Below are 23,548 nucleotides of genomic sequence, written 5' to 3' on the forward strand. Positions count from 1 at the left end.
CTCCTTGAGTTGATAGAGTGGCCTTGTGTAGTAGGTGTCCTATAGGGTTCAGTGGCTCAGCCTCCCACATCACCTGAGGTGGATGTTCTTGGTGCACCCCTTTGTGGGCTGTTTGCACAGCCTTGTTGTAGGTAAGACTTGATTGCTGTTGGTATTACTGGGAGGAATTGACCTCCAGTCCAATTGGCTGTGATGACCAGCTGTGTCTACACTGGAAGATCTGTTGTGCAAGAGACACCCTTATTGGGCAGGACTTGCTTCAGTGGGGCTTTGGTGCTCACTGAGTCTGCCCCTTGAGTGTATATCTTATGGATGTGACTCTTATCGTTATGAAGAGCTGTAATCCAGTATGGTCTCACTCTGACCACTGGTTACACTGGCTCTTGGATCTCCAAGGAGGTGCAAGGTCAGCTGCTGTCTGGGGCTGCCCAGCAGGAGCTACAGAGACATCTGCAGATTCCTCCTCTCTGTATGGGGTTTATAAGTGCCCAGACGAGGCCCAGCTGTGAAGCAAAGCCAGCTGCTGTTGCCGGGCCTTGGGCCTTCTTTTGGAAACTCTGGGGCTCTATGACCCAGTTGCAATTTGACAGGTTTTTAGAAGGAGAAAGGACAGGCCATTCATATGCAAAAGCCAATGCACACAGTTTGGGTGGGGTGGGGTCTCTGGGGATCACCAGGGCAGAGCAAACAGCAATGGCTGCCAGTCAGCCCTGCACCAGAGAGGTCCCCGCATCTCCACATCTGCGCCCACCCCCCCCATGCTCTCCCCGTATGTGTCTGGGTCCCCAGAGTCTCGCCTGGAACTGCAGTTCAGAGCAAGTGGGAGCTTATATCTCCCTCCTGATTAAAATAGTAGCACATCCAGGTGCCAGTACTTTCCGCACCTCTGCACCTCTTACCAGTCTCACTACGCTTTCTTCACCTCTCTAGTTGTGGAACTTCCACTCAGCCAGCTTTCCTGTGGTTCTGGGTGGTAGTTGTTCTGCCTTTTACTTGTAATTTTGATGTGGTTGTGAGAGGCAGCAAGTATAGATGGTTACCTATGCCACCATCTTGGTTCTATCCCTAGCTCTTTGCTTCTTAATTCAGTGTTGTTTTGCTTCTACCTTCTTGTTCTGAGTGGAGGGGGCAGGGTCTTTCAGATGGTAGGAACGGTACAAGAAAGCCACCCCAAGGTGGACATGAACATCCACGACACAGAGAGTAGAGGAGTCTTGGAGTGTATTGGATGAGTGGTATGAGATTATCAGGTAGAGAGTACTAGATTTTGGAAGCAGAGGGATTTTGGCTTGAGATGGTAAGAAACCACTTAGATGATGGAACATTTAGGCTATTCATCAGAAGTATGGGAGCCCAGCTGGTGTGGCTTAGTGGTTGAGCATTGACCTATGATTCAGGAGGTCATGGTTCCATTCCTGGTCAGGGCACATGCCCAGGTTTAAGGCTCGGTCCCCAGCGTGGGGGGGGGGGGGGAGGGATGCAGGAAGCAGCCAAACAATGATTCTCTCTCACTGTTGATGTTTCTATCTCTTGCCCCTCTTTCTTCCTCTCTGAAATAAATAAAAATATATTTAAAAAAAAGAAATATGGGAGTGGGAGTTGCTGAACTGGGATGGAACAGGTATTGGGGAAAGAGACTCTCTAGCCCTTGCACTCAGTTCTCATGGGAAGGCAAACCCAACATGCTGTCATTATTTTAGAAGAGTGTCTCACAGTTCTTCAACCCAAGTTGATTGTATTAATGAGGGTTGGGGAGTCTGGGAGATTAAGGCCACCTCATTTCTTTGGGATTCTCTGGTTCACTCGTCTGCCCAACATGCCCCACCCCTCACCTCCAAACTGGCACTGGTCTCACTGATGACATTGAGGTGGCACTGTCAGCCTGCTCAGCACTTCATTCTAGTCTACCAGCACTTCTCTCTGTCTCTCTGCATGGGCACGGGGTTGGCTGCTAGAGTTGCAGGACGGGGCTCTTGCAAAGGAGGCCAAAATATATTGTCTTCTTTGCTGCTCCTATCCTGTGGGCACAGGTCTTAGTAGGGAGAATGTGGCAGGGTGGCTGACTGACAACTTCATATCATGTCTCCCCACCTCTGGAGCTCTTATGAGACCCTTGTCCCTGGGACTCAGAATGCCTCCAGGCCCTCAGACAACGAATTTTCCATTCTCTTTCCTACTTCTACTTAGCATAGGACAGTTCAAACCCAGCCTCCTTGCTGATAGCTCCACCTAACTGAAAACACTTCTTTTCTATGCCACACATTTTCAGTGTCCAGTGATTACAAATTTCCCATTTTATTATACACTAGAGGCCTGGTGCACGAAATTCATGCATGGGGGCGGGGGAGGTGTCCCTCAGCCCAGCCTGCACCCTCTCCAATCTGGCCTAAACGGGCAGTCGGACATCCCTCTCACAATCCAGGACTGCTGGCTCCCAACTGCTCGCCTGCCTCCCTTCCTGATTGCCCCTAACTGCTTCTGCCTACCAGTCTGATCACCCCCTAACCACTCCCTTGCCAGCCTGATTGATGCCTAACTGCTCCCCTGCCAGCCTGATTGCCCCTAACTGCCCTCCCCTTCAAGCCTGGGTCCCCCCCAACTGCCCTTCCCTGCAGGTCTGGTCACCCCCAACTTCCCTCCTCTGCCAGCCTGGTCACCCCTAACTTCCATCCCCTGCAGGCTTGATCACCCCCAACTGCCCTCCCTTGCAGGCCTGGTCCCTCCCAATTGCCCTCCCCTGCTGGCCATCTTGTGGCGGCCATCCTGTGTCCACAGGGGGGCAGCCATCTTTGACCACATGGGGGCAGCCATCTTGTGTTGGAGTGACAGTCAATTTGCATATAACTCTTTTATTAGATAGGATAGAAGCCTGATGCACGGGTGGCGGCCAGCTGGTTTGCCCTGAAGGGTGTTCCGGATCAGGGTGGGGGTTCCCTTGGGGTGTGGGGCAGCCTGGGTGTGGGGCCTGTGGTGGTTTGCAGGCCAGCCACACCCCCCGGCGACCCAAGTGGAGGCCCTGGTATCTGCGATTTATTTATCTCCTATAATTGAAACTTTGTAACCTTGAGTGGAGGCCAGAGCAGGCCAGGGCTGTGGGAAGCTTGGCTTCCTCCATTGCCAGAGGCAACTCAAGCCTCCTCCTCTTTCCATGGCCGCAGCCATCTTGGTTGGATTAATTTGCATACTCGCTCCTAGTCTGGTGGGCGTGGCTGATGGGCATAGCAGAGGTACGGTCAATTTGCATGTTTCTCTTTTATTAGTGTAGATTACATGGTTTTCTCCAATCATCCTGGAGAAGCCAGTGCAGATGGACACCTTATCTTCCAGTGAAATTACAAACTTCTTGAGGATGGGAACAATCTTTCTTCATATGTGCCATGTCTCACCAAACATATTGTCAACTGCTGGAGGGCAGGTATTGTTTTACATGAAGATAATGTTTATGGTGCCTTTCTGAAAGTAGTTCAGTAAATTCTTCAGGGAAAGGATAAGTGGACAGGAACTAAATAAGAGAAAAGGAGGACTTCTTTGGAGCCCAGAAGAGATTATTTAATTGAAAAAGGCATTTCCTGCTCTCTCCACCATGTAAGGACGCAGTGAGAAGGTGGCCATCTATAAACCAGGAAGTAACCCTCACCAGGAAATGACCCTGCTGGCAGCTAGATTGTAGACTTCCAGGCTCTGGAACTTTGAGAAATAAATAGATGAACAAGACATAATACCTGTCCCCAGGGAGAGGCTTCCTGGTGGAGCACTGAACAAGGAGTGAGCATTTATTTGTACCATTACAACATGCGGATAAACCCAGAAGAGGGGAGCAGGCCTGGCATTTGCGTCCCAGTGCAGCAATTGGCAACACCACCAGCACAAAGCGAGACACATAAAGGGGCTACGATCTGCGATGATCTGTCAGTGGTGGCAAAGGGAGGGGTGCAGCTGCTACTCGTCCTCGTCAGAAGACTCTCAAATGTGTAGGCCACGAAGCAAGCATTGGGTCTTTCAGGGACAAGGGGGTGCTCTGGTCTCACAATCTCAAAGCCCATAAAGCTGAAGGTATGGAGTAAAGTGGCTCTCTCATCACGGTTCTTGTGGAAGCAAATGAAGACATGGTCAGCATGCAGCTGTCCTCTGCAAACTCGAACTGCGAAGCTGTCTTTGCTCCCCAGGGCAGAGTACTGCCTGGGATCTCCATGTAGAGGCAGCTGCTGCTCAGCACTGCTCTCCAGTTAACGTGTTTGGCATCTGTGAACCCGGTCTGGACACTGAGAATTCTCATCTTGTTATTTGACGTCAGTTCCTCTGTTACATTCAGCTTATTAACAGAGTAAGATAAATTAGCTGAAAGATAAAAAAAAAAAAAAGTAAAAGAAAAAGGCATTTCCTGTCTGGCCCATGTGGCTCAGCTGTTAAAGCGTTGACCTGTACACTGAAGGGTCACAGGTTCAATTCCTGATTCCCTGGGTTGCAGGTTCGATCCCCAGCCCGGGGTGGGGGGGTGCGGGGGAAGGAGGCAACAAATCAGTGTGTCTCTCTCACATGGAAGTTTCTGTTACTCTTTCTCTCTCTTGTCTCCTTTCTCACTCCCTTTCTCCCTAAGGATCAATGGAAAAAATATCCTGGGGTGAGAATTAAAAAAACCAAAAACCAACCAAACAAAAAACCCAATTAGACCTGCAGCCCCAATAGGAGCTGAAATAATGCTTCTTTTCACCAGGAGGGGGTGCATTATATCACAAAATTTGCTGAAGCCATGGGAAGGAGTGGGAGTAGGGGAATCCTAATTGGGATCTGGATTTTGGCAGAAAGTTGTGGAACACAGAACATCAGAGACAACCTCCTATCAATAGGAAGCTGAATTAAAATTAGGAGAAGCTAGTGGTCAGTTCAGACTTCAAATATAGGGTCGGGCAAAAGTAGGTTTACAGTTGTGAGTAGGCAAAAACAGTTTATGCTTGTATTATTATTCATTAATTATTGTATTATTTTCCATACAGATAACTGTAAACTTACTTTTTTGCCTTACCCAGTACAAGAAACAAAACAAATACTTTACAACAATGGAGGGAAAAATTAGTGATCACCTACTAAAATAAATGGAAGCAGCAGTAATAGTAACAAGACAATAACAACAATATAGATGAGAAACAATTAAGATATAATCCAAATATACAGTTTAGTGTGTGTGGAGGGAGTCAGACATACTCTAAGGATGTGCCCCTCCTTTTGAAGCACTGACTGGCTGTGCACCCTACCTTGCATGGACACGTGTGGGAGCTGACAGAAGTGTCCTACCAACACTGCAATCCAATTTGTCTCTTTAGACAGCTCAATATCAGCTCCTTTTTCTGCTTTCCTTTTCACCACTTTATTTTTTTTTGGGGGGGGGAGGGTGCGTGGGTGCGTGGGTGCATGAAGGGCAGGAAAGGGATGTCTGTGGTTAGACAATGCTGCATATTGTCAGGAGGGGGCAGCAGATCATTTCCTCTACTGCACAGGGGTAATTTATCTCAGTGCTTCTAGGATTTTGGTAGTTTTTATCAGTGGGTACTGAGGGCCCACTATGTGCTAGGCTCTGTGCTAAGAAATGCAGCACTGACTGAGATATCAGTCCTGCCTCAGGAGGAGCCCATCTCTCTATATTAAAGGCTAATATGCAAAGTGTCCCCTCCGGAGTTCTACTGGGAAACCAGGAATTCGACTGCTTGCTATGACATGCGCTGACCACCAGGGGGCGGCACAGAATTAAGGAAGGCCCCAATCGGCTCTGATCGCTGGCTAGGCTTAGGAACCCTACCTGTGCATGCATTTCATGCACTGGACCTTAGTTGCTGTATAAAAATGCAACCAATTCCTAAATTTCTTTTTTTTTTTTTTTTGGTATATTCTTTAGAGCAGTGATGGGCAACCTTTTGAGCTTGGTCAAACTTTGCCAAAAAACTGAGCATAATTCGGGTAGTGTGTCACTTTGAGGAAAAAACATTATTTCCCGATATTTATAGTTTAAATAACATAAATGGCCCCGACCGGTTTGGCTCAGTGGATAGAGCGTCGGCCTGCGGACTGGGGGGTCCCAGGTTCGATTCTGGTCAAGGGCATGTACCTTGGTTGCGGGCACATCTCCAGTGGGGGGTGTGCAGAAGGCAGCTGATCAATGTTTCTCTCTCATCGATGTTTCTGACTCTCTAGCCCTCTCCCTTCCTCTCTGTAAGAAATCAATAAAATATGTATTAAAAAATAAATAAATAACATAACATAAATGTATAATCCTATGTAATAAAACAGTAATATGCAAATCATCACTCCGCTACACTCACCAGCCACGCCCACCAGCCAATCAGAAAGCGAATATGCAAATACACCTAACCAAGATGGCTGCAGCCTCGGAGAGCTGAGGTTGTTGGAACTGGGATATTGGAGCCGAAGATCAGAGGGGAAGATCGGAGCCAGCGGGGGTCCCCCACAGGTGATCAGAGCCAGCTGGGGGTCCCTGTCCAGGGCCCGAGCCTCAGCCAGAGGCTTGAGACCTTGGCCTTGGATGGAGCGGGCGATAGAGCCAGCTGGGGGTCCCTGCCCAGAGTCCAAGCCTAGAGGCTTGCAGCCTTGGCCGTGGGTGGAGCCGGGCGATAGAGCCAGCTGGGGTCCCCTGCGGGTGATCAGAGCCAGCTGGGGGTCCCTGCCTAGAGCCCAAGCCTCTGCCAGAGGCAGCCTTGGCTGTGGGTGGAGCTGGGCTATTGCACCAGCTGTGGGTCCCTGCGGGCGATCGGAACCAGCTGGGGGTCCCTGCCTAGGGCCCGAGCCTCAAACAGAGGCTTGAGGCCTTGGCCAGGGGCGGAGCCTGGTGATCGAGCCAGCTGGGGGCCCCCTGCCAAGGGCTGGAGGCTTTAGGCCTTGGCAGGGGCGGAGCCGGAGATCACAGGAGATAGGTGTGAACTACAGAGGAAATACCTTTTCTGACCTCTCATTGGCTAAGCTCCCTGTATGCCACTGGTAATATTCTTAGTAACTTGGGTGTAAGAATCCAAAAAGGTGATCTAGGGCTTTTCCACCACACTCCTGGGGAAAAAAACGAAGGTCCGCTGCTGGAGGGCTAAGAAATGTCATATCCTGCCCTAGCCGGTTTGGCTCAGTGGATAATGCCTAGGTTTGCCAACCGCAGGGTCCGGGTTAGATTCTGATCAAGGGCATGTACCTAAGTTGCAAGCTCCTCCCTGGCTGGGGCCCAGGTCAGGGCTCATGAAGGAGGCAAGCAATCTAAGTATTCCTTTCACTTTGATGTGTCTCTCTGTCTTTCCCTTTCTCTTTCACATTCTCTAAAAGTCAATGGAAACATATACTCAGGTGAGGATAAAAAAAAAAAGAAAAGAAAGAAATGTCATATTCTATGAAAGACACATCTCGAAAATGCCTAAAGAAAGTTGTCATTTTTTCTTGGTGAAGGGACTGGAGTCCGTGTTGATGAAAACACCTTGGCGGCTGTGGTGACTGGCAGTGGCTCCAGCAGCGGGGTGATGGGGCTGGTGCCTTTCCCTGATCAGCCTGGTTGTCTCTCACAAAGGGAGGCCAGACTGCGGCTTAGGCCCGCTCCTTATGGGGAGCGGGCCTAAGCCGTCAGTAGGACATCCCCTGAGGGCTCCCAGTATGTGAGAGGGGGCAGGCTGGGCTGAGGAGACACCCCCCCAGTGCACGAATTTCGTGCACCAGGCCCCTAGTTGTTATATATAATTGTATTTAATAAACCAAAAACTAAATATTTAACTTACCTGCTTAGTGACTTCTTTGTTCATCCGTCAGTCGGTTTCTTTTGTTGGTCTTTTATTTATTTATTTATTTATTTATTTATTTATTTATTTATTTATTTTATTTTTATTATTTTTATTTTATTTTATTTATTTTTTTAATTTCTTTATTGATTAAGGTGTCACATATTTGTCCTCATCCCCCCATTCCCATCCCACACCCCTCCCCACGGATGCCCCAACCCCCTGTTGAACTTAACCATTGGTTAGGCTCATATGCATGCACACAAGTCCTTTGGTTGATCTCTCCCCCCTCCTCCCCCCACCCTCCCCTATCCTCCCTCTGAGGCCCGATAGTCCGATCGATGCCTCCTTGTTTCTGGTTCTGTTGTTGTTCATCAGTCTATGTTGTTCATCATTTTCCCTAGATGAGCGAGATCATGTGTCACTAGAGATATACTTATATGAACTGAATGTGAGATGAGCAATAATAGTTATGCTGACAGTCAAATGAATCAGTCTGTAGTGAGTTTCTTTCTGGACCAACAGTTCTTTTGAGACCCAATATCAATGTCCACCAGTTCCTTATGTGTACATGTCGGCATTGACCCCTCTGCTCTGGATGGTGGACAAATGGTGGTAATGCAGGTTCGATTCCCTCTGGTTGGGTCTCGGCCGGACCCAGGGGCACGGCTTCATCCGGACCCGGGGGCACGTGGCCTCACCTGGACCCAGGGGGTGCGTGGCCTCACCTGGACCCAGGTGCGCGCGGCTTCTCCCGGACCCGGGACCCAGCGTCACCCGGAACCAGGGGCACATGGCCTCACCTGGACCCGGGATCCAGCTTCACCCGGACCCAGGGGCGCATGGCCTCACCCGGACCCAGGGGCGCGTGGCCTCACCCGGACCCAGGGGCGCGTGGCCTCTCCCAGACCCAGGGGCGCGTGGCCTCTCCCAGACCCAGGGGCACATGGCCTCACCCGGACCCGGGATCTAGCTTCCCCCGGACCCAGGGGCGTGTAGCCTCTCCCAGACCCAGGGGCGCGTGGCCTCACCTGGACCTAGGTGTGTGCGGCCTCACCCGGACCTTTTGTTGGTCTTGATATTATTTAGCTTGTGTGGGGTGCCGTGAACTAAGATAAGTGAGGAAGGGGAATTCTTTAACTAACCTGCCTATTAGTGACTTTTTTGTTGCTGAATTTCATTGGCTAAATCTTCAATTGAAGATTGGTATTTTGTACACTTCAGGCCCAAGCAAGCGCTACTAACTTCATCTGTCAATCTGTTTCTTTTGTCGGTTTTGATATTATTTAACGCTGAGAATAAGTCCTCACAAAAGTATGTAGAGGGAAAAATTGTGAGTAAAGCCATTGCTATATTTTTCAGGGTGCTAAAAGTGCCTGGTAGTTGGTTCCAGGCACTCCAAATTTCCTGTTCATAGTGGCACTCCTCTTGATCCTCCAAGCGGCACCTTTCCAGATTCTCAAGCTTTGACCTCAAGTCGACAAACACCTGAGCCCAGATACTGTCTTGAAATTCTGCAAGGTGCATCTCCAAATCATCAATTTGCATCCATTGGAAACCATTTAATTCCAAATTACTGTAGACTACTACATCAGGATACTTAATTATTTTCATGGTCTGTTCTAGACTTCTAAATTGACTAAATCTATCACTAAACTGGTCAAGTAATGAGTCTAAAACATGCTGGTACTTCATATGCAAGAGTTCCATTTCATTTTGTACAGCTTCACTGGCCTTCTCAAAATACTTTGTTACTCGAGGAAAATACTTATAAGTTTTAGTTTCTACATCTCGCTTGAAAATTTTAACTTTACTTTCAAAAGCTTTTATATATCCAAACATAACGTCAATACTTTTGCCAAAACCTTGTAACTTTAAGTTCAGTTCATTAATATGAACAGAGAGATCTGTAAAAAACATCAGGGTGTTGACCCACTTATCATCATTAAGCTGAGGAAAGTTTCCCAGATCCTTATCGTCAAGAAATACCTTAATTTCTTCAAAGCACTCCACAAAGCGCTCAAGAACTTTGCCTCGGCTCAGCATCTTACATTATTGCACATCAGCAGTCCACTGTAGGTGGAATCAACCTCCAGTAAAAGTGCCTAAAATTCTCGCTTGTGAAGGGGGCGAGCAGCTATTAAATTAACTATTTTTGTAACAACTGACATTAAGTCGTTTACGTCGGTGAATCCTGCCTTGGCACATTAAGCCTCCTGATGGATAATACAATGAAAAGGCACAATCGGATGTCCAATAGCTTCTGTAAACAATTTGACAAATCCGACTTTTCCCCCCACCATATTTGGTGCCCCATCTGTCGTCACTGACACAACTTTAGAGATATCAATGCTTAGGTCACGAAATGTTTGTATAACAACCTTACATATTTCGCTTCCTGATTTACTTGTTGACACTGATACTAACTTTATCAACTCTTCTCTCATTGTGAGACCATCAGAATATCGACCAATAATGGCCAACTGAGCATGTGATGTGACATCAGTAGTTTCATCAAGAGAGATCGAAAAATATTTACACTTCCTTATGTCTCTCTTTAATTGATGTTGTACGTTTGTGTTCAGTCTCTTTATTCGGTCTTTTATGATATTTCTACTGAGTGGTAACTCAGATATTCTCTTAATAATTGCATCTTTATTCTGCATATCGTGAAATAGAACTGGTGCACATCTTAGGAGAGTTTCTTTAATAAATTCTCCCTCACTGAGAGCTTTTCCATGCTGAGCTATAGAGTGAGCAATGCTCAAACTTGCAGATGTTAAATTTGTAGAGCCTTTCATAAATTTAAGGATGGAATTAGATTGGCTCTTATAAAGGTGTAGCTGCCTGGAAATGTATTCCTTCCTTTTATCCTCACTTTTTTCCAAGAGCTGGGAATGATTAGTTTCAAAATGTCTATTTATATTCCACATTCTGCTTACTACCGTTTCAGTACATAGAACGCAAAATGATCTGCCATTTTTTTCTATAAAGCCATACATTTCAGTCCATGTCTCTTGAAAGGGTCGGCCACTGCTACTACCACTTCCTTTACTTAACCTTAGTTTTTTATTTTTTGGGTTCTCCATCAGGGGGGCAGTGACAGAAGATAGAATTATAGATAGCTTGTTAGGCCTGCAGGCAATTAGGGGTTCACTAGCCTAACTAACCACAAAATGGTTCATATAACTGTCTTTTAGGAAAGGGCAGGGTTAATAAGCAGAAATAGGGGTTAATAAGGATGCATAACAGTAATAGTGGTGAAATGGAGTCTGCACTATGGAGCAAGATGGTGTTCCTTATGTGAATTAAAATGGCTGCCGCTATTTCTAATGGCGGGAAACGGCACCCATAGCACGCCACAAACCCTCGCCTCTCCCAGCCTCCCCCTCACTTATCTCAGTAATGATGGCTTAGAAATCCATGACACCCCAGAACAGTAGATAATGGTTGCTGTGGTTAACTGTTCTTTGGTTACTGGTAATGGCAGGGCCCGCAGAGATGCATCCCCCCCCCCCCCCCCCCCCCCCCCGCTGCGTTCCGCTGCTCCCTGCTCTGCCGGCGGAAGTGAGGGCAAAGATCCTGGCTTAACCGGAAGTCCCAGAACTAGACGCTCTGTGCCAGACTTCTGTTGTTTTGGCCTACAGACCTCCGGCACAGAGTGTCTAATAGGGGAGGATGAAACGTTTGCGACTAGAGTCTTGGAGACTCTAACTCCAAGACTCTAGTTGCAAATGTTTCATCCTCAGGAGCAGCAAATGTTTCATCCTCGGCATGCAGCCGCCTCAGCGGCCGCGTGTCATCAGAAATGGCTACGCGTGTCAGTGCTGACACGCGTGTCATAGGTTCGCCATCACTGCTTTAGAGTTTTCTATATATATTATTAAGCCACTTGCAAATAATGACAGTTTTATCTCTTCCTTTCCAATTTGGATGCCTTTTATTTCATTTTCTTGTGTGATTGCTGTGGCTAGGACTTCCAAGATTGCGTTGCAAAAAAGTGGTGAAAGTGGACATCCTTCTTGTTCATGATCTTAAAGAAAAAGCTTTTAGCCCTAGCCAGTTTGGCTCAGTGGATAGAGCCTCGGCCTGTGGACTGAAGGGTCCTGGGTTCAGTTTTAGCCAAGGGCACATGCCTGGGTTGTGGCCTTCATCCCCAGTGTGGGGCGTGCAGGAGGAAGCCGATCAATGGTTCTCTCTCATCATTGATGTTTCTATCTCTTTTTCCCTCTCCTTTCCTCTCTGAAATCAATAAAAATAATTTTTTAAAGATTTTCAGATATTTAAAAATTTTAAAAAGAAAAGAAAAATGTTTTAGCTCTTCACCATTGACTATGATGTTAGCTGTGGTTTTGTCATATATGACCTTTATTATGTTGAGATATGTTCCCTCTATACCCATTTTGCTGAGATTTTTTTTTATCATGAATGGATGTTGGATTTTCTCAAATGATTTTTTGCATCTATTGATATGATCATGTGATTTTTAGATTTCATTTTTGTTTATGTGGTGTATCACGTTAATTGATTTGCAGATATTAAAACAGGCTGATGGATTAAATCCCACTTGAAGATGTTGTATGATCTTTTTAATGTATTGCTGAATTCTGTTTGCTAATATTTTGTTGAGAATTTTTGTATCTATGTTCATCAAAGATATTGGCCTATAATTTTCTTCTTCTTTTTTTTCTTTTTGTACTGTCTGGTTTTGGTATCAGGGTAATGCTGTCCTCATAAAATGAGTTTAGATGCCTTCCCTGCTCTTTGAGTTTTTGGAATAGTTATGAAGGATAGGTATTAATTCTTCTTTGAATATTTGGTAAAATTTATCTGTGAAGCCATCTGGTCCAGGGTTTTGTTTGTTGGAAGTTTTTGGTTACTGATTTGATTTTGTAGTTATCAGTCTGTTAAGATTTTCTGTTTCTTCCTGATTCAGCCTTTTTTTTAATCCATTCAGCCACCCTATCTCTTTGGAGCATTTAGTCCATTTACATTTAGAGGAACTACTGATAGGTACGTAGTTATTGCCATTTTATTCATTGTTTTCTAATTGTTTTTGTTGTTCTTCTCAGTTTGGTTTTATGCCCTTGCTTTCTCTCTTGCATGTTGTTGACTTTCAATAGTGTCATACTTGGATTTCTTTATTCTTTTTTATATCTCTTGTCTATTTTTGGTCTGTGGTTCGTATGTGCTATACCAAGCTATGTTTATAGCATTCTAGCCATCTATTTTAAGGTGATAGTCACTTAAGTTCAAACACATTCTAGAATCACTATAATTTTTTAAAATATATTTTATTGATTTTTACAGGGAGGAAGGGAGAGGGATAGAGAGCTAGAAAAGTCGATGAGAGAAACATCGACCAGCTGCCTCCTGCACACCCCCCACCGGGGATGTGCCCGCAACCAAGGTACATGCCCTTGACCGGAATTGAACCTGGGACCTTCCAGTCCGCAGGCTGACGCTCTATCCACTGAGCCAAACCGGTTTTGGCTCACTACAATTTTTACTCATCCTTTCTACATTTATGTTTATGTCATTATTTTTAGTTCTTGTGTGTCTCTTAATTTATTGTTATAATTATACATGATCTTCCTACCTTTACCTTTTAACCTTTGTACTAGCTGTATAGTTAATTAATCCACTGCTTTTACTGTTTGCCTTTGTCAGCTTTTTCTTTCCTCTATTTTCTGTTTTTAAAATTTTTATTTTATTCTCACTTGAGGACATGTTTTTGTTGTTTGTTGTTTTGTTTGTGGAGTGTTTTTTTTTCTTTTTTAGAGTGAGAAGGAGAGAGAGAAACATCAATTGGTTGCCTCCTGAACAGGGCTGGGATTGAACCCACAACCTAGGTACTAGTATGTGCCCTGACTGGGAATCAAACCCATGACCTTTTGGTTTATGGGACATTGCTCTAACCAACTGAGTCATACCAGCCAGGGCTTCCCTATATTTTCTTATTCATATGTTTTATCTTTTCTCCTTAAAGAAGTTACTTTAGCCCAGCCAGTGTGGCTATAGAAGAAATGGGCTCAGGAAAAAAAAATGCCATAGACAGGCTCAATTAAGGGAAAGATTGACTTTTGTCAGGGAAGATTCTAGCCTAAGACATGACTACCAGTCATGAACTGCTTTTGCTTAGAGTTTTAATTTCAGACCATCCTATGTGGTTACTTCAGGTCTCTGAGTTTGTAAGTCCTCCCCGAAGGCTTCCCCTGCGCTTGTCAGGCTTAGATGTGGCCCCTTTTTGTCCACATAATGTACAAATATGCTTTCTATAACTCAACAGTAAGAGCTATTTAACCCTTTTATGTATTCCTCTTTGCCTTTTTTGCTAGTAATCACAGAGCTAAGTATTGTGTGTTGTTTAAGTTCTTCATTGGCCAGCATTTTTTGATACTTTTATTTTTTTATTATTTTTTAAAAATTTAATAAATCTTTATTGTTCAGATTATTACAATTGTTTCTCCTCCCCCCCTCTCCATAGCTCCCCTCCACCCGGTTCCCACCCCACCCTCTGCCCTTACCTCCCCCCCAATGTCCTCATCCATAGGTGTACGATTTTTGTCCAGTCTCTTTCCATACCCCCCACACCCCTCCCCGCCTGAGAATTATCAATCCACTCCCATTCTATGCCCCTGATTCTATTATATTCACCAGTTTATTCTGTTCCTCAGATTTTTAATTCACTTGATTTTTAGATTCACTTGTTGATAGATATGAATTTATTGTTCATAACTTTTATCTTTACTTTTTTCTTCTTCCTCTTGTTAAAGAATACCTTTCAGCATTTCATATAATCCTGGTTTGGTGGTGATGAACTCCTTTAGCTTTTTCTGATCTGTGAAGCTCTTTATCTGACCTTCCATTCTGAATGATAGCTTTGCTGGGTAGAGTAATCTTGGTTGTAGGTTCTTGCTATTCATCACTTTGAATATTTCTTGCCACTCCCATCTGGCCTGCATAGTTTCTGTTGAGAAATCAGCTGACAATCATATGGGTGCTCCCTTGTAGGTAATTAACTGTTTTTCTCTTGCTGCTTTTAATATTCTCTCTTTGTCTTTTGCTCTTGACATTTTAATTATGATGTGTCTTGGTGTGGTCCTCTTTGGATTCCTCTTGTTTGGGCTTCTCTGCGCTTCCTGGACTTGTAAGTCTATTTCTTTCACCAGGTGGGGGAAGTTTTCTGTCATTATTTCTTCAAATAGGTTTTCAGTATCTTGCTCTCTCTTTTCTTCTGGCACCCCCATAATTCTGATGTTGGTACGCTTGAAGTTGTCCCGGAGGCTTCTTACACTATCTTCAAATTTTTGGATTCTTTTTTCTTTTTTCTTTTCTGGTTGAGTGTTTTTTGCTTCTTTGTATTTCAAATCTTTGACTTGATTCTTGCGTTCCTCTAGTCTGCTGTTGGGTCTCTCTATAATATTTTTTATTTTAGTCAGTGTATGTTTAATTTCTAGTTGTTTTTTTTTCATATCCTCGAGGGTCTTGCTAAATTTATTGGTCTTTTTTTAGGAAATTCTTGAAAAACCTTATAACCGTGGTTTTGAACTCTATATCCAGTTGTTTGTTTTCCTCCATTTCTTTTGTTTGTGATCTGTTTCTTTGTCTCCATATTTCCGCTGCTTCCCTGAGTTGGTAGGGTGGCTTTGTGTGCTAGGTGTCTTATATGGCCCAGTGGGTTGGCCTTCCAGTTACCTGAGGTGGATACTCTTGGTGCACCCCTTTGTGGACTGTGTGTACAGCCTTGTTGTAGTTAAGTTTTGATTGTTGTTGGTGTCACTGGGAGCAATTGACCTTCAGGCCAATTGACTGTGAGGACCCACTGTGTCTATAATTGAAGAACTGCTGTGCTGGAGATACGCTTATGGGGCAGGACTTGCTTCATGGGGCTTTGGTGCTCACCGAGTCTGCCTCTGGAATGTGTAACTTATGGATGTGAGTAGTTGAAATCTGGTGTCGTCTTACACTGACCACTAGATACACCAGCTTCTGGATCTCTAATGGGGTGCAGGTCACTGTCTGAGGCCACCCAACAGGAGCTACAGCAAGAACTACAGTTTTCTCCTCTTTGCTTGGGGTTTGGAGGTTTTGGAGCTGTCTGACCAGAGCTACAGTTTGTTAGGTTAAGCTGTGATAGGGCAGGCCATTTATATGCAAAAGCCGCTGCGTGGAGCTTGGGTGGGTTTGTAGATTATTTGGGGTGGGGTCTCAGGGAGTCACTAGTCTAGGGTGTGGCAAACAGCGATGGCTGCCAGTCATCCATCTCTGCATTTCCACATTTCCAAGTCCCCGCGGTTTGCGTCCCCGCGCAGTAAACAATGATTGCTGGGCGCACCTCTGCAAGAAAGCCACCCTCACTTTCCGACCCGATGGCAGACAGTCCAGCTTCTCCCCATAGGAGTTCGGGTCCCCAGTGTCTCCCCAGAAACTGGAGTTCAGAGTAATTGGGAGCTTGTCTCGTTCCGATTGAAAAAAGCTGCACGCCTAGTTGACCACTGCCAGCCCGATTCGCGTGCCTCCGTACCTCAGCTTTTCACGTCTCAATGCTCTTTTCTCTTTCCTTCTAGTTGTAGAACTTCCACTCCGCCAGCTTTCCCCTGGTTCTGGGTGATAGACGTTCTGTATTTTAGTTGTACTTTTGAAATTGTTGTGCAAGGCAGCAGTTTAGGTGTTTACCTACGCCGCCATCTTGGTTTCTCCCCTTTTTTGATACTTTTTTCCCCCTGTTCTCATTACTTCTTGCCAATTTTAAGTATATGCCCTAGTAAAGTCACGCTGCTTGGATGCAGATCCCTCCTCTACTATTAACTAGTTGGGTGGCCTTAGAATGTTGTTTAAAGCCTCTGAGCCTCAGTTTTCTTAGTTATAAAATGGAGATAATGACAGGACCTATCCTGGAGATCTCCCTCCTGGGAGCACACCTGTGGCTTTCCCTGCCCCTTCCCTCCTCCCTCTTCTTCCCCCCAGGCCGGTTCTTCTTGCCTCTCTCTTTCTCCTAAGTTGGAAGGGTCCTTTTCTTTTGCCCCTGTAACTTGTCTCTGGAACCCATTTCTTCTATTGCTCATTTCTTCTACCTCTGCGACTTTTGAGATAAATTTTCTCTTATAGTTTTGGGGGAAAGGACCTATCGTATGGGATTTTTGTGAGATCATTGAAATCCTCTTGGTAACATAAAGGGCTTAGCACCTTGCATGCTGCATTATACAAGCCTAAAAAAGTTTCACCATTACTAATATTAATTGGAGTTAATTTAGTTACTGGATAGAGAGAGGGCCCACAGCAGTCTGCCTCAGGCAGGCCAGTAGTGTGTGGGTTCTTGACTTCCTGCAGGAAAGATTTCACAATTAATAAATGGGCAAAGTAGTTGAATAGATAATTCTCCAAAGAAGATATACAAATGGCCAACAAGCACATAAAAAGGTGTTCAACACTAATAATAGGGGAATGGAAATCAAAACCATAATGAGATACCACCTCATGTTCATTAGGATGGCTATTGAAAGAAAGAAAGAAAGAAAGAAAGAAAGGAAGGAAGAAAGAAGGCAGGGAGGGAGGAGGGTGAGAGGGAAGGAAGGAAGGAAGGACGGAAGGAAGGAAGGAAGGAAGGAAGGAAGGAAGGAAGGAAGGAAGGAGAGAGGAAGAAAAACAAGGGTAAGCAAGGATGTGGAGAAATTCGAACCCTTGTGTCTACTGGTGGGAATGTAAAATGGTGCAGCCTCTATGGGAAACAGCATGGCAGTTCCTCAAAAAATTAAAAATGGAATTATCATATGATCCAGCAATTTCACTTCTGGGTATATACTCAAAAGATGTGAAAGCAGGGACTTGAGCAGATATTTGAATCTCCCTGTTTTTCGACACATTATTCACAATAACTGAAAGGTGGAGGCAACCCAAGTGTCCATCAGTGGATGAATGAATAAACAAAATGTGGTATCTGCAATGAGCCTTAAAATTGAAGGAAATTCTGACACATACTAGAGCATGGATGAACCTTGAGGACATCATACACATTTGTTAAGGTTCCTCTGAGGAACCGAACCAACAGGATATATATCCTGACAGATTTATTTTAAGAAATTGGCTCATACAATTATGGAGGCTTGGAGAGTCCAAAATCTGATGCGGTAGCCTGGCATGCTGGAGACTCCAGGAATAGTTGCAGTTCAAGTACAAAGGCTTTCTCCTCGCAGAATCTCCTCTTGCTCTGGGGAGATCAGTTTTTGTTCTGTTCAGGCCTTCAACCAACTGAATGAGGCCCACTCGAGTTATCCTATCTAATAAAGAGGGAATATGCTAATTGACCATCACACCCTCACAAAGATGGCAGGGCCCACAGCCAAAAAGGAGGGAATATGCTAATTGACCATCACACCCTCACAAAGATGGCAGTGCCCACAGCCAAAAAGAGGGAATATGCTAATTGACTGCCACACCCTCAAAGATGGTGGCACCCACAGCCAAAAAGGAGGGAATATGCTAATTGAATGCCATGCCCTCAATGATGGCGGCGCCCACAGCCACAAGATGGCGGCGCCAAGTTCCCTCAGGCCCGCTGGGGTGGCAGGCAGGTGGCATGACTGGGCCTGCCCTGCGTGCCTGCCTCTGGAGTCCCCCAGTCGCCTCAGCCCCCCAGCCACCCAGGGCCGGCCCGAGGCACAGGCAAGCCTCGGATGTCAGCTGCCCAGCCACCCAAGGCTGGCCTGAGGGATGACCAAACGACTGAACAAGCAGGCTGCATGGGGCAACCAGGCTGGCAGAGGGGTTAGAGAGGGACGACCAAACGACTGAATAAGCAGGCAGTGTGGGGCGACCAGGCTGGCAGGGGGGGCAGTTGGGGGCGACCAGGCTGGTGTGTGGGGGGGGTGCAGTTGGGGGCAACCAAGCCGGCAGAGCGGGCAGTTGGGGGTAATTAGGTTGGCAGTGGAGGCAATGAGGGTTGAGTAGGCCAGCAGAGGGGGCAGTTGGGGGTGACCAGGCCAGCGGGAAGGGGGGCAGTTAGGGGCGACCAGGCAGGCAGGCAGGTGATCGATTAGGAGCCAGTGGTCCAGGATTGTGAGAGGGATCCTGGATTGGAGAGGGTGCAGGCTGGGCTGAGGAGACCTCCCACCCCCGCTCCCGTGCATGAATTTCGTGCACTGGGCTTCTAGTAGAGAATAATCTGCTCTACTGAAAGTCCACTGATTTAAATGTTAATCTGATCCAAAAAGCCTCACAGAAACATTTAGAATAATGTTTGATCAAATATCTGGCACCATGGCCCAGCCAAGTTCACACATAAAATTAACCATCACACCTGGGTAATAACTATAGCCATTTATTTAGCACTTAGATATATCTAGTATATAGCATATTTTGTTTAATTCTGTAAAGCCCATGAAGAATGTTTAAATATTCTAATTTTTATATGAGGAAACCAAATTTCAAAAAGATTTTATCTAAAAGTTAATAAAATTTAGAAGCAATCAAAATCATTTTGATCACTGCTAACTTCAAAGAAGTAAAATTAGTGAATTTGACCAAAGTGGGAACTAGTTCTTTGTTCTTTTCACACCTTTCAAAGTTCTCAGAACTAAGTTCCAATAGCCTAACTTAGTTCTGAGAACTTTGAAAGTTTCATGACTTTGGAAAAAAAGTATTGCCTTCTTCATGCCAGACAAACAGCTAAGCTCTTTATAGTCATTATCTCTTTTAATCCCTACAGCAATGTTGAAAAATTAAGTAAACCCATTAGGATTGGGTTTGGTGGTGACAAAAAACTTAAGATTGGTTAAAATCGATAAAATTTTTTCTCTACCACATCCCCCAGATAAACACAGTCTTCAGGGTAAGCTATCCAAACTGGAAAAGAGCTCTATTCTCATAACTGATCTAGGTTCTGTCTATCTTTTGGCTCTGCTATCACTTCCAATATATCACTTCCTCCTGATGGTCCAAGGCAGATGCTTAGTTCCAACCATGTCTACAGTCTAGTCACCAGGAAGACAGGTGGTACAACAATGGATGTGCCCCTGCCCTTAATGAACACTTCTTGGAAGTTGCATATGCCACTTTCCCTTACACCCACTTGGTCAGAACTTAGTTATATGGCCACACCTACCTGCAAGGGAGGATGGGATACATAGTCTTTGTTCTGGGCAAATAAATGCACAGTTTAAGAAAACAAACAAACAGGGAAGAAGGGAAGAATGGATACTGGAGGACAATACCCAGGAGGTATTATAATACCATGTTGTAGATGAAAAATCAGGCACAAGTAGTACTGAAATAGTATAGAGAACTAGTCAGTAACAATTGGTATGTGGTACAGGGAGCAAGCATTCAAATCTAAGTTCTAGAATAATTTTAAAAATAAATTAGAATGGATTCAAAGTTATCTCAACAATAATGTGCTTTTGTGGCAATCTGATGTGCTTTTTGAGTGAGAGAGTTATTGCTGCTCCACAGTATGTAACCCAAAGCCCGCCTTTTATCTCTAACCTGAAATCTGAATACACCCATGGGAATGTGTCAAGCATTCCCCTACACAGGTGAATTTCATGCAACCTGTGTGTGTGTTTGTGGGATTGAAAACTAGGTACCGTGTGATTCTACCACCCTACTCCTCCCTTTTGTCATTTGAAACTTTACCTGAAGGTAGAAGGAACTGCTTCCAGAGCTGTTGCTGTCACTCAGGTTTACCCCCTAACCCCAAAAACTAGGATGGAAGCCATTTTGTTTTAGGATAGAAAAATAACGTTTATTTACATATGTATCGACTGATAGCTAACAATACCCTAGGGGAGACAAAGAACAAGGAATATACTATATCGTCCAAGATCAAAACTACCTATTTGGGGTTAAACCAAAGTAGCCCATCCAGTTGGACAAAAGGTGGGAGAGACTACGGTAGAGTCAAGCACTGACATCTGGATAAACAGCTGGAAAAGGCTTTAGCCACCAGTTCTAAATGTTCACAGTGACTCAGGAGCAACTTGTTTTTGGATCAATTCAGTTTCTTCAGGGGGACTTTCAGACTTTGGTGCTTGTGACTGTGTTGACTTTTCTAAGTTGCCTCTTATAAGGGGAGTATTTTTTACCCTCCCTTGCACCAAGTGCACAGTAAATTTAGAGGGCCTAGGAGCCAATTCCTCTGCCGATTGGTATCATTGTCTCCTTCCCGTCTGACAGTCTTAAATAGATGCCTCTTTCTTTTTCGGACTCTCCTGCCAGATAATCTGAAGAAGCGAGTACTTATAATGGAAGTAGAGCTGTCCACAGGATTAACATATTCCTCAATATTTTGCAGAAGAGTATTCACCAAAATCTGGTTAGATTCCACAGGATCATTCTTCATACTTTCAAGAGCTGAAACCAGAAAGGAAGTCAACTCAGATTCTCAATCTCCAACGACTGTTTACGCAAACACCATTGTTTTCCACCCCACATGTCACATTATAATATAACTTCATTTAGAATACTTTTTTTGTCACTGTAAAAGTAATATTGTTTTATTGTAGAAAATGTTCAAATACAAATTGTTTATTAAAAAAGAAAGTAAGAGAAAGCACTCAAACCCAGGAAAAAATGATATTTTCATACCTGTCCTTGCAGTATTTCTTAAATATCTAACATAGACACTTTTTTTTTTTTACAAAAATAGGATTAACATTTTTCTTCCCATAAAATATTACCCCATCCTATCTAATAAAAGAGTAATATGCAAATTGACCATACCTCTGCTACACCCACAACCCACGCCCACCAGCCAATCAGGAGCGAATATGCAAATAAACCCAACCAAGATGGCTGCGGCCACAAGAGCAGGAGGGAGGCTTGGGTTTCCCCGGCAATGGAGGAAGCCAAGCTTTCCACCTGCCCTTGCCGGCCGAGGCCTCCACTCAATGCTACAAAGTTTCAATTATAGAAGATAAATATATCCCAACAAAAATGGTGGCAGCCATGGAGCTGGAGAGAGCAGGAGGCTTGAGTTGCCCCTGGAGCTGGAGGAAGCCAAGCTTTCCACCTGCCCTGGCTGGCCCAGTCCTCCACTCCAGGCTACAAAGTTTCAATTATAGAAGATAAATAAATCCCAGATACCAGGGCCTCTGCTTGGGTCACTGGGGGATGTGGCCAGCCTGCAAACCACCACAGGCTCCTCACCCAGGCCATCCCATGCCCCAAGGGTACCCCCACCCTAATCCGGGACACACTTCAGGGCAAACCAGCTGGCCCCCACCCATGCACTAGGCCTCTATCCTATCTAATCCTATCTAATAAAAGAATAATATGCAAATTGACTGTCACTCCAACACACAAGATGGCTGCCCCCATGTGGTCAAAGATGACTGCCCCCATGTAGACACAAGATGGCCACCACAAGATGGCCAGCAGGGGAGGACAGTTGGGAGGGACCAGGCCTGCAAGGGAGGGCAGTTGTGGGCGATCAGGCCAGCAGGGGAGGGCAGTTGTGGGGGACTAGGCCTGCAAGGGAGGGCAGTTGGGGGAGATCAGGCCAACCAGGGAGGGCAGTTGGGAGGGACCAGGCCTGCAAGGGAGGGCAGTTGGGGGTGATCAAGCCTGCAGGGGAGTGCAGTTAGGGGTGACCAGGCCGGCAGAGGAGGGAAGTTGGGGGTGACCAGGCCTGCAGGGAAGGACAGTTGGGGGACCCAGGCCTGCAGGGGAGAGCAGTTGGGGGGTACCAGGCCTGCAGGGGAGGGCAGTTATGGGTGACCAGGCTTGCAGGGCAAACAGGCTGGCAGGGGAGCAGTGAGGCATCAATCAGGCTGGCAGGGTAGTGGTTAGGGGGTGATCAGGCTGGCAGGCAGAAGTGGTTAGGGGCAATCAGGAATGCAGGCAGGCGAGCAGTTGGGAGCCAGTAGTCCTGGATTGTGAGAGGGATGTCTGACTGCCCCTTTAGGCCCGATCCCAGTAGGAGGGGTCCCAGATTGGACAGGGTGCAGGCTGGGCTGAGGGACACACACCCCCATGCACGAATTTTGTGCACTGGGCCTCTAGTATAACATAATATCCAATCACATGATTCTACCAAAATTTCTTTAATGAACACCTTATTAGTGAATAATAAAGCTGTTTGCAATTTTTCACTGTTATAAACAATAATCAACAACTATTAATTGAGATTTACTATCATCAAGCACTGTGCTATGTGCTGGAGATACAGTGGTGAATAAGAAAGACAGATTCCCCACAGTCAAAAGTTAACATTCTCGCCCAGCCTGTGTAGCTCAGTAGTTGAGCATCAACTTATGAACCGGGAGGTCATGGTTTGATTCCTGGTCAGGGCCCCTGCCTGGTTGCAGGCTTGATCCCCAGTGTGGGGTGTGCATGAGGCAGCTGATCAATGATTCTCATCATTGATGTTTCTATCTCTTCCTCTCCCTTCCCCTTCCTTTCTGAAATCAATAAAAAGTGTATTTTTAAAAATAGAACTTAATATTCTAGTGGAGGAAAAAACAACAAGTAAACATAAATTAAGTGCAAAGAAGGACATTTAACAGAATGATGAGAACAACTAACTGGGAAGGACCCCTTTAGACAGGCCAGTCAGGGAATGCCTCTCTGAGAAGGGGACATTTGAGCTGAGATGCAAAGAATGAGAGCCAGCCTCCAAGGCAGCCCCATGAAGATCAAGGGCAGAAACTCTCCCAGTGGGAGGCAGGGATCGAGTCACAGTGCAGAAAATGGCCAGTGTGGCTGCCCCTTCTAGTGAGGGGGACATGATGTAGGCTAAGGGTGGAGAGAAGTCAGAAGACTGCCCTCCCAATACCACCCCCTTCCCTGGC

General features: G+C 45.5%; 1 protein-coding gene across 1 annotated transcript in view; it reads right to left on the minus strand.

Annotated features, from left to right (window-relative positions):
* Nucleotides 1–4,024: 4,024 nt before the first annotated feature.
* Nucleotides 4,025–23,548, minus strand: part of LOC307101111 (maestro heat-like repeat-containing protein family member 1) — a gene marked incomplete at both ends in the record, with an annotated part of 79,966 nt that continues 60,442 nt past the window's right edge. The window contains one exon of the mRNA XM_079773805.1: nucleotides 4,025–4,338. Coding sequence (XP_079629931.1) covers nucleotides 4,025–4,338 — 314 coding nt within the window. The remainder of the gene's footprint in view (nucleotides 4,339–23,548) is intronic.

The sequence above is a fragment of the Cnephaeus nilssonii genome (assembly GCF_951640355.1).
Source record: "Cnephaeus nilssonii genome assembly, chromosome: 6".
NCBI classification, from domain to species: domain Eukaryota; kingdom Metazoa; phylum Chordata; class Mammalia; order Chiroptera; family Vespertilionidae; genus Cnephaeus; species Cnephaeus nilssonii.